At 42.8% G+C, this 11,281-nt stretch overlaps 1 protein-coding gene across 2 annotated transcripts in view; it reads left to right on the plus strand.

Moving 5' to 3' along the window:
• LOC118168351 (transmembrane 4 L6 family member 1-like) overlaps window positions 1-10,854 on the plus strand; it is a 17,108-nt gene extending 6,254 nt beyond the window's left edge. For both annotated transcript variants that reach the window (XM_035328686.1, XM_035328696.1), the window contains exons 3-6: window positions 1,423-1,488; window positions 7,113-7,258; window positions 8,065-8,248; window positions 8,746-10,854. In XM_035328686.1, the coding sequence (XP_035184577.1) occupies window positions 1,423-1,488; window positions 7,113-7,258; window positions 8,065-8,248; window positions 8,746-8,766 (417 nt within the window). In that variant the 3' untranslated portion in view covers window positions 8,767-10,854. The remainder of the gene's footprint in view (window positions 1-1,422; window positions 1,489-7,112; window positions 7,259-8,064; window positions 8,249-8,745) is intronic.
• Window positions 10,855-11,281: the final 427 nt, after the last annotated feature.

An 11,281-nucleotide genomic window follows, 5' to 3' on the forward strand; every position in this document is an offset into this window, starting at 1 on the left:
AGAAAAGAAAAGAAAAGAAAAGAAAAGAAAAGAAAAGAAAAGAAAAGCTGCCGGGCAAACCCTTCATCCTTAGCCAGGCTAATAAAAGAATAGTGCCCACAGCTTAGAGGGGAAACCTCCGAAGAAGAAAGACAGCCCTAGAGGAAAGGGCAATGTTAGCTCTCCTTTGAGCCAGACGATAGCATGCTGGGGCTGGGGGTGCCGCGGGGATCACCTATGATTATTTAACAGCTGGCATTTTTTCAGGAAGAGGAAAGTCTTTTAAACAATTCTCTACATCTGCAGGCCTCCAACTGTGGTCCAGTGACCATTGCTCATGCTGGAGGCTGCCTCTGAGGGGTGCATAAAATACAATTAAGAGGAAATCCACTGGAAAATATTTATGGGCTGCAAAACTAAGCAGGTTTCATAACATTGTCCTATATAGTATAACATGGATATTTGCACTATAAACATAAATTCTCTGAGCCTCATTCACCTTGGACATTCTGCTCTTCCTCTCCTACATGGGACAACATCTTTCCAGCATTAAGTCAGGCTGTTTTTTACAGCTTTTTCATTTTCCTTTTTTTTTTTTTTTCTCCTTCTTTCATTAACTTTACAGAGACCATTTCCTAGTTTGTCTAATACTTATCTCCTTACACTGCTCTGTGAGATGCCTACACAGACAGTGGCAGCCAGAGGCCAGGCAGCAGGAGTGCTTTGGCTGCACAGCTAGACCCACAAAAGCTTTCTTGCCCTCTAGCTACCAAACCAAATGCAGCCTTTCCTATCTCCAGAGCACCTGTGTAAGGTGCGTTATGTCCTGAGACATGGATGATTGCTGACTCCGCTATATCTGTCTAGCTCCACCTGCTCATTGCCATGGAGAAAGCTAATGTGAATTGGGAGTTTCCTGCTGAGTGAAGTCCATCATGTGGATTTTCCAGAAGCTTAGTACAAAGAACAGAAGTTAGATGCATTTCAGGAAGTTTAAGACTGACTTCCCAATTATAATTTAGAGCAGGATGCGCCAAAGATTTAAACTGTCATAACTCTTGCTGCAGGGATGAATAAACTTATTTAGATTCTGCTGAAGTGAAAGTCAAGAGGGAAAGGTTTTCTTCTGCCTCATGGAAATTTATACTCTCTCAAGAAAACATTTTTCTCTTTATTGTTTTTTTCATAAACATTCAAAATTTCCATTCCAGGACAGGCAATAACCCAGTGCTTAAAACACTGAACTGAGACAGAGGAGGGAGAGCAAACTCAAGCACCATCATAGCTGGTGCAACTCATGGAGAAGTGCTAGAAGGTGGTTTGCATTTGAGGAACGCGATGCCCCAGCTCCTAGACTTTAAAAAGAACATCCAGAGAGAAATACTGCGTGCCAATTCTGTTATTCTGTGATTTCTATAAATTAAGATTGTGCTTTTCTCACAGGCTATTCTGCCGGCATTCATGATGCTGGGAGCAGGCGGAGCAGGATGTTGCGCTAACAGATGTGGGGTAAGTAGATGTGTTGAAACGGCACTACAAGGTTTGCACAATAGCTCTTAAATGGCTGCTCAGCAGACGGAAATGTACAATGACAAACCATCACACCACCATCAACAGCCAAGTCAGGGAAATGCAGAAGAAGAGCTTGATCTGCAGCGTCCCTGGGCTGGGGCTGAGATCTCAGTTAGCCAACAGGAATGTTATGATGTTACAGCCACTGATATGAGGGAAATCATACTCAGCCAGGGAGGTACAGGAGCATTTAGCCACAGTGCTGAGGGTAGAGGGAGACAAAGATACTCTACCTCACCCTACAAAAAGTAAAGCATGGCTCCAGCTTCTTCCTGTTTGAAGTGATCCTAAGAATCGAGACAGTTGCCCATTCCTCCTGCTTTCTCTTGGTCCTCTTTCCTACATACCTCTCAATGGCAATTTGCTCTTCCGTAGATTCATCCCCGCTTACCTGTGTATGGGCAGATAATTCACCTGCTTTTCTGGTCCTGGCTAAAAGCCTGGAGCCACTGCAGCTGGCACTGAGGAACCAGCTCTGCTTCCCAGTGGCTGGTCACTGGGCAAGGCTTTGACCCACAGCATGTGTTAGCCGGAGGGTTATGTACATGAGAGGTGCAAATGCAATTTGGGCTCTCTGTCATCCATACAAAGGCCAGAGAGATTTTTTCCCTTGATAATTAAGAATAAAACAGCATTTTATACAGGCATCTTGAATAATCTTCAAGCCCAGGGCACAGACTTCTATGTGGCCATCATTATTGGTAAGAATAAACTGACTTAGAAATGTTTTTTTTTAAGTCTTCATCCCTCCCAGAAGCAGCGTGTAACAAGAGATTCCACACAATAAAGCATCTGTTCTGTACTCTTCAATTATTATTTAGTTTGGTCTGTGAGATGACCTTTACCTCTTCAAGATGTTTTACTTTACCTGGTTCTATATTCATAACACCAAAATAACATTCTTAGTTGGGATGTCAGCGAGTACATCCCAAGGGACATGTCATTACACTGATTTTACTAGATGTCCTACGCACAGCAAGCAGGATTTGCTAGCAATGGCCAAGTAGGCCAGTCGCAGGGCTGGGATGTGAGCCTCAGCACAGTGAGCCCAGTGCCACAGACAGCTGCTTCTCTGGATTCTGAGTGACATAGAAAGCAGTGGTGAAACATGGCAGTGCTGTTGGTGTTCCCATGCCCTGCGGAATGTAGTAAGGGGGGAAATTCAGCTGCTCTGGGCTCAGTTCACATGGCGTCTCCGCTCTGCCTTCATCCCAACCCTAAATATTAGGCAGCCAAGAGTCAAATGTCCCAGGACAGGCTGGGTTTGCTCCTTCAGCCCACTGACTAAGGTGGCAGCACAGTGCTGCCCAGAAGCCCACATGCAGACCTCCATGTGCTCCCCACCACCACCATTTCACTGCCCAAGATGGTGCTAGCTATGGCCCACAGTGGCCAGGTATCCTGTCTGCACCTTCCCAGCACTGAGAGGTTTTGTACAAATTGTTCCTCGTTTCCTTGTTTGCTGTTAGAGGAATACAACAAAAACATCATTGAGAAAATAGTTTATGTTCTGCAGTATCTGTAGGAAGAGAGACAATGGCCAGATGATGAAGCTACTGACAAGAACATTAGAGAAAAGTCTTGGTGAGGACAATATAGCTTTGAAATGGCTGTCTGGGACTGTGGAAACTGTCCACCTCTTAAAAGTGGAAAAGGGTTCAGACGTACAGGTCATCCTGTGGTTTAAAAGTAGAAATGAGATGAGGGCACGAGCAAAAGGTGAGTTGCTATGGATAGGATTAAAACATTTCCCCTGCACAGCCCTTGGGGAAGAGTGATTTCCAAGCATGGAGAAACATGTGATTTGGACTCAATGTTCCTGGTGGGTCCCTTCCAATTCAGGATATTCTCTGATCCTACAGAAGATGTAACTTCTGTAGGAAGATCTGAAGACCAGTGATGAAGAAGCCTTCAGGAGAAGAAGCCTTAAGGAAACGTTGCCTTGGGGATAGTGGCAGGACATGCACAGAGACCCACGGCAGGGTTGCTCAGACACCCTGACCATACAGGCTGTACCCAGGGCTGGATGGTGTGAGTCACCATGCTCCAGAGAGTGGAGGAGCTCTGGGGCTGGTTCAAACATGCACCATGGAAGCGGCTCCCCAAGGTGCCAGAGCTTCCTGCAAGGTGCCTCTGGGATGACCTGAAATTGGGTCCCCAGCTTTGGTGTCTTGTCCACCAACATCCATCCACTGACAGGGAAACAGCCCTCACTAGAGCTACTCAGGAGTCACTGTGGTCTGAGGGATAGATTGGCTACCTTTTTGCTTTTTTAAGCTAAAAAATAGCTTTAGCTAATTTTTGGAAAAAAAAAAAAAAAAAAAAAAGCTAAAAAAAAATAAATTGGAGTGACTATTCAATCAGAATATAACCATTTTCCTTGGGGTTGGGACTCTATCCTGTGACAATTTGTGCAATTTGTGGTTTAATAGATCCAGACTTCATCACAGTCTTTACATGCTGCTGAAATATCAACAACAGCAGTAAGAATAATTGCTATATTTCTCATCATTTTATTCATCATATTAAGTTGTCCAGTTCACAGTGATTATGTTCTGCATTGAGTAATTTTTTTTGTCATTAATCTGTTTTAAGTTGTTGCCTGCAAAAACACCTAGATGGCTTGTTGTTCTTGCTTTATGAAGTAATGACTTCAGAAAGTGACAGCTTTAGAAAGCTTCAGTGTCCTGCAGCTTAGCATGTACACAACTAAACACACCTGCTGCGCTGGCACAATGAGGAAAAAAGGCCCCTAAAATGCAGCACATGTCATTGCATCAGCAAGCATACTCGGTATTTCACTCTACACCTTTCTGAAGAGTAACTAGTAGAACAAGAATAGCCATAGCATCTTTCCAGACCAACAAAACTAGATAAGTGAGATATATGGATAACCAGGCAGAATATTAATTCTTAAAATAAAATAACAATAATAATTAATAAATTAAAAATATAAACAAATAAATAGCACACAGAGAAGAAAGAAAATCTGTATGAGAAAAAAAGCCAGAGGAAAAAAGAGCAGTACAGAGCACCATCTGGGACGGGAGGAATTTGATAACTTTACCAAAGCAGCTGATGCAAATGCTCAAAGAACGAGTGCTAGAAATCTTCATTAGCTCCACAAAGACAAACCAATTGTGTGAAAGATAAAGCAAGATAATTGTAAAAGAAAGTTAGCAAAAGTGATCAGCAAAACCTCTGCAAGAGGTAGAGAACAGACCAACACTACTCAAAACTAAGTATTTCAACAACCTCAAGCATCTCGGCTTAGACTTTGTGTTGCAACTGAAGATCCAAATGAGGAAATAAAAATACAAAATAAAAAAGCGATAAGTGAAAATGGTATAACTAGGGAAAAATGTTGAATGGTTGAGATGATGAAATAGTTCTATTAACTGATCCAACAGATAATAAAACTGTTGAATTTGCATAGAATATGGGACAATCCTCTAGAAAAGTCTCCAGAACAGTAAATATAATGGGTAAAAGCCACCCTGTGTCTAGAAAACGCTGAGAAGAGCCAGTTTAACAGCCACATCCATTTCAGAGCCCCCTTTCAGCAGCACGTAAAATCTCTGATTATGCGACCATGTGTACAGTAAAGGCAATGGGTGAAATGAAGCCAACCACGCAGCCAAGAGATTCCAAATGAGAAAACTGTGTCAAAGAACAGTCATGAAAGACAGCACTGACAAGTATTACTGGTACCAGTACTAACCACTATCAAACATAGTAGCAGCAAGAGATAATTTGACTTTTTCTATCATAATTGTCATTGGGACTCCCCATGCTGCTGTGTTGTGATGAGACTAATCATTATCATAATTAAGATCATTTAACCAAGATGCAGATGCACAGATGAAGTAAACAGAAAACATATCAAGAGAAATGGTTCAGCTAGGTAGGAGCTTCAGACACGGTGTCAGTCACTCACCTTCACTGCAAGGCATAGTTGGTGATCTTATTATGAGTAGCAGGGCATCGGCTCCAGCACAGTATTCCAGATCATCTACATTTTGCTGTCCATGACACTCTGCTAAGATGCTACTCAGACAGCATGCAGATAAAGACAGAAAGAGTGTCCAGCTTGGCAAAAAAAAAATAAAATAATAATAAGACAGAATTATTAATCAGTGTGATGAAATAAGTCTCATGGGAAATCCCAGCAACTTGTAGCTCAAGGATTGCTTTAGAAGCAAAGAACACACAAAATGTGTCAATTCACACACTGGCAAGAGGCAAGAAGTTTCAGAAAGTAGTAATGTCATCGGCTGGCAAGTTGGAAATTGCATTCACCAGCTTAAACACATCTGGATAGCAAGAAGTTTTTGAGACTATGTCACAAATCTCTAAGGTGGACAGTGGATATTTCCATCAGTGCAGAGCTCTGCAGAGCAGCTGACATTACACCTTCTTTTTGGACTGTTAGATCTCTCCAGTATTTGCTGGCAACAGGGAAATGTGAGGTTTGAGGTGCCTGGCTTTGAACCCAAGCCATGGATGGGAGTGTTTCCCACATGCTTCCTCAGACTTGAAGGCAGTCCTGCTGCCTTGCCTCTCACACATCTTCTCCTGGCTCTGTCAGTCTGCTCCATAGAGTTTCTGCTCTCTTCTCCTTCTTGGCAGAGTTGCAAACAACCACAAATCCTTGTTAAGGATTCTTGACTAGACTTGTGGAAAGTCTGCCATAGATACAACATTAGTAGCACCTGCCTGAGCTTCTTGCTCCTATATGCAAACTGCAACCAGATATATCCCATCCATTGTGGAAAACTATCCCAACGCAGAACAAAAGGAACACTTCTGTGGGAGTAGTGCATCACACGTCATTTGCAGTCACCTCTGGGTCTTTGCCACATGCAGCATAGTTAGATTCTTCAACATGAGCAGTGGTAACCACATTTCTTGCTGATGCAAAGTAAAGGAAAGCAGCCATAAGAAAGGTTCTGTTGCATTCCTCACCAACTGGCAAAAATGACTAAGACATCCTCCTTTGCTTTCATACCTGGTTTGGAAATTGCTTGCCTGTTGGCTTCTGTTGGTTCAAAGGCTGAGAAGGGTGCTCTTGGAGAAGAGCTGGAAATGCCAAGGCATGTGATATCATCAGAGAATGGGTTGGGTTGGAAGGGACCACCTTGAAGCCCACCCAGCTCCAACCCCCTGCCACGGGCAGGGACACCTCCTGCCACACCAGGTTGCTCAAAGCCCCATCCAGCCTGGCCTTGAGCACCTCCGGGACATCCACAGCTTCTCTGGCTTCATATTAGCTTCATATTGGCTTTTTGAAGGAAGAGACATAAGATTGATAAAATTAAATTGGAATGGTTATAGCTCTGGCCTCACCCACTTTTAAAAGCAAAGCAAGTACAGTCTTAAATCCTTTAACATCTAGGACAGCTACACAAATCAGAAGTCAACTTTTTTTTTATCCCACAAATATCATGATATGAGTTTTAGCATGTAGTAGGAAATAGATAATTTCCTTCCCACACAGTGTAGGCTTTCCATGACAGTCAGTGCCTCTGTGCATGTGATGCTGAAGGTCTTTTCCCTTTTAGATGCTGCTGTCAGTGTTTCTGTCTCTTCTGGGACTCGTGGGAGGAGTGTACTGTGCAGTCTTCTCCTCAATGGGTCTGATTGGGGGCCCTCTGTGTGACACGGGTGATGGAGAATACATCTACCCTTTCAGGAACAACACTCTGGAGTGAGTATGACTTGCAGGCTCCTCCAGCCTTGCTTTCCCTGATCCTCAAGTACATCTTCTTGGAGGAAATCTGAATTTTTCTAAAGTTGACTGGTGGTCCACCTTGTCTACACCTGAATTCACGTTCCTTTGAGCCAACGTGTTCCAGCTGGTCATCTCCTTGACCAAGGGCTTACATGTGGGTAAGGTGCCTGAGTTTCTTCCATTGTGCTTGTCAGCAGCCCTTTGTGCAAGATGCACCACGCTTTCAAAAGGCTGCTGAGCAATGAGCTGTGACTCTCATCAGTCAAAAGGAAGTATTTGACAACTATGCCACGTTAATCTGTTAAATCATCATGAATTGTGTCTACTCTGCTTAATTTTGAAAAGCAAAGCAAAGATCTCCTTTGATTCCTTAAGGTTAACTGTGGTAAGCGTGATGTTCAAGCCAGAGCTAGAGATGATGGATGGGCTGGCCTGAGGTAACACAGCAGAAATGGAGATTATGGACACCCATTTTAAAACCATCAGGGACCTTTCCCTTTATTCATTAGCTGTGAAACAAAAGGGAAATTCTTGAGCTTGCAACAAAGTACAGGTGTAACTCTCTTCCCCAGTCATCAATTACAATGCTGCAAAGGGAATCGTAAAGAGAATCACCACCTTTTACCAACAGCAGGAGAATTTGAGACTCACTTCACACTGTGCAGACAAGTTCAGAACATGTAAACCAGAAAATGCAAAGCCTTTTTGTAATGGCATACAACTGAAAGCATTCTCAAAGTGTAATTTTCTAATACATTGCCAATTATTCTTCTTTATCACAGATACAATTATTTGTTCAACCAAACAACGTGGAGCATTTGCAAAGAACCTGAAAACATCATCCTTTGGAATATTGTCCTTTTCTCCATTCTCTTGGCCATTGGTGCGATTGAGGCTGTTCTTTGTTTCATTCAAGTTGCAAATGGAATTATTGGCTTCATATGTGGCACGTGTATGAGGAAAAAGGTTGGTATGCAGTAAAAGGTATCAGAGTGCTTTGCATTCTTACCACTTCTGTATTTTAGGCTCTGATAATGGTACATGATCAGAGAGATATGCACAGCCCCTGAACAAGAACCTCTGGAGAGTGGAGGCTGTTCAGATGCATTTGCACATTGTCAGTCTCTCCATCACATTATAGCCTGGGACAACTCAGCCCTCAGATATTGGAAAACAGCTGAGAAGTGTGATCTATTGGCATACCCAGCATGGTTGTTTTCCTATTCAAGAAGCCTTTCTGATAAAATGTAATGACTGTCCAGTATGTATAAGTGAGAAAGATGAGGATTAGAGGTGTTTTTAATTGGTAGAAAAAATGTTTCACAAAACAGTAGAAAACCTCTTTACAGTTTCATTTATCACCACTGCTTCCTTTCGAGTGTTTATTTTCATTGCACAAGATGTTTGCAATAAGTCTGATGTCCCTCTGGAATATTAATCATTTTTCATTCATTGTCTTTCAGACAAATATTTTGGGAATGTGAACAACCTGCAGGGGATGCCAGGACATGCCCTGAACTGAAAATTCATGTTTAATAAGGATAGTGCATTGTGCTGTATTTATGGGGGGAAGAAAGGAACCCCCAAATATTCAGGAGTTTCAGGAGGGTAAATTGCTCTTTTTTTTTCTTTTTTTTTTCTTTTTTTTTTCTTTTTTTTTTAATAAAGAAGTCAAGGTGGAAAATGGCTAGATCATTTAAATCTGAGACTCCAAATTTTCATCTCTCTACATATTCCTTCTAAATCTCAGGTACTGCAAAAACACAGATCTGTCTGGTCCCAGCTGCTGTGCTTGTGCTTAAAATGTAGATGTCCTCAGATAAAAGCTCACCATTTGCCCTCTTATATATATGGGAAACAACCTCTGACAACGTACACATTTTATCAGCTGCACAAGGCAGGATGTAAATAGCTCTGGCTGGATGTAAAGTGCTTCCCATTCCCCCCAAACCTGCCTTAAGCTCACCTGTCTGTTCCTGTTAACTTGCTACCCAGGGACCCAAGTTTACATTAGGGTCTGCAGATAATATGTTGAGCAGCATGAAGGCAAATGAAGCACAGTTTTCAGCCTCTCTCAGCCACCCTGGAGCCAAATCCCCTTCTCCTTTGGTATTTTGCTGTCACGTCTTGCAAAATCCAGTGCGCTCCTAAATCAGTTCTTCAGGACAACTTGATAGATGTGATGGTCCTAGAGGAGCATTTGCGTCAATGTAGACAGTAGGTTTTGGAACAAGAGTTCAACTATGTCCAGTTAAAAAAAAAAAAAAAAAAAAAAAAAAAACCCCAGCAACAATTTTACCCTCATGAGACTGTGTAGGAGTCTCATGAATTTCCACACAGGGCTGTTCTAGAATAGATCACTTGCACAAGCAATTAACTGGTGAAGATAAACATTAAATCAATACTGGTAGTAATTACGTGCAGCTCAGTAACAAATAAGAGATACAATCTGCAAGGCAACAAATTGCATCAGTTGTGGTGTTACAGCAACTAGGATCCCAACAAGGATCTGCGTAATTCTCCATCATCAACCAAGATCAAGCCCTTGATGCTGAAGTCCATGACTGGCAAATTTCAGGAACCCCATCAGTTCAACGACTTCCTCTAGGCTCCATTGTAGGACATGCCCCTTATTTCCCTGAGTCAGGCAAACTGTAAGAAATTGTTTCCATCCTGAATGCATGCACACAGTTATGAAAACCTGAGTATATTTTAAGTACTTGGAATCCTTTTTTCAAAAAGAGGCATTTTTGTTTTTTCCATCCAATGTTGTTCATATTTCTGCATTGTTGCAAATCACTTGAACAGACACAGAGTTTCCAGACACACACAGCTGTCTGTGCCATCTTCTGATGCAGCACACAAAACCCTTCACACAAACTGGTGAAGGAAACATCAGTTGTGCTAAGAAGATGAGCACACATACACTTCTTTGGAGCACAGCTTCACTCCTAAAAGCAGGAAACCTGTGTTATAAAGTTTAGAAGCACCTTTTGTAAAACAAGTGTAAGACCTGTGGAGGTTTGCAAACATGACTAGGTGCATTCAAACCCACCAGGTGGCTTAAAAAGCTGATGTGCATTGTAAGCAGTGAAGCCTGGGCAGTGTACTACCCACAGCAGATATCAAACTAAAGCCTACTGATTCAGCCAGGAAAAGAGACAAGGAGGCAGCTAGAAGTAATGTCCAGCATGCAGTCAGACTGAGAGATACTCTACCTGCAGCAGAAAGGCTGTTATGAGCTCTTCGTGGTCCTCAAACATCAGCCCTGCCCTCATTCTTTGTCTCCCTGACTTTTATCTCAATGAGAGAGCCAGTTTGGGCTGTGCCAGCACCAGGATAAGGAGATACCCACTGGTACGTATCATCCCCACCACAGAGGGGTACATGTGCTGCTGCCATCTGCTTGTACCAAGCTGCCCTGCCCTGGGGGTGTTTGGTGCCATGCCTGTGTACTGGGGATGTTTGGTGTCATGCCTGTGTACTAATGAGGATGCCATCTGTCCTGAGCACTCTGTAATCACTGGCTTCACTGATACGTGTAAATATTAAATATTGTTATTCTGAAGTTATTTTCTGGTTTCATTTGTGTGACCTAAGTGGCTCATGACTTCCAACTAGCTCCAGTAGGAGCAAAGACAGAGAATTGCACAGAAAGCAAAGTTAAATTCATCTTGTCTAACTTGAACCACCAAAAAAGAGTTGTTTTTTTCTGGGTTGGGAACAAGACATACAGTCCATGGAGAGGCAGGCTTCCCTGTCCCATAGTGAGAGAGAAGTCTAAGGCAGACAGGAGGAATTGCCTCTCTGGGCAAGATTCAGCTGGGGACACTAGACAGGGACATCTGGTGCCATCTGAAGTGCACCAAGGACCCCTGCTCAGCCTCCAGATGCCACTCCAGGTGGCAAGGGTCTCCTGCATGTCCCATGTCACACCTGAGAGCTCCTCTCAGGTATCCACACACCCAAATATCTCAGGTGGAGCTAACAACATGAAGC

Source organism: Oxyura jamaicensis, chromosome 1 (assembly GCF_011077185.1).
Source record: "Oxyura jamaicensis isolate SHBP4307 breed ruddy duck chromosome 1, BPBGC_Ojam_1.0, whole genome shotgun sequence".
Classification (NCBI taxonomy): Eukaryota; Metazoa; Chordata; class Aves; order Anseriformes; family Anatidae; genus Oxyura; species Oxyura jamaicensis.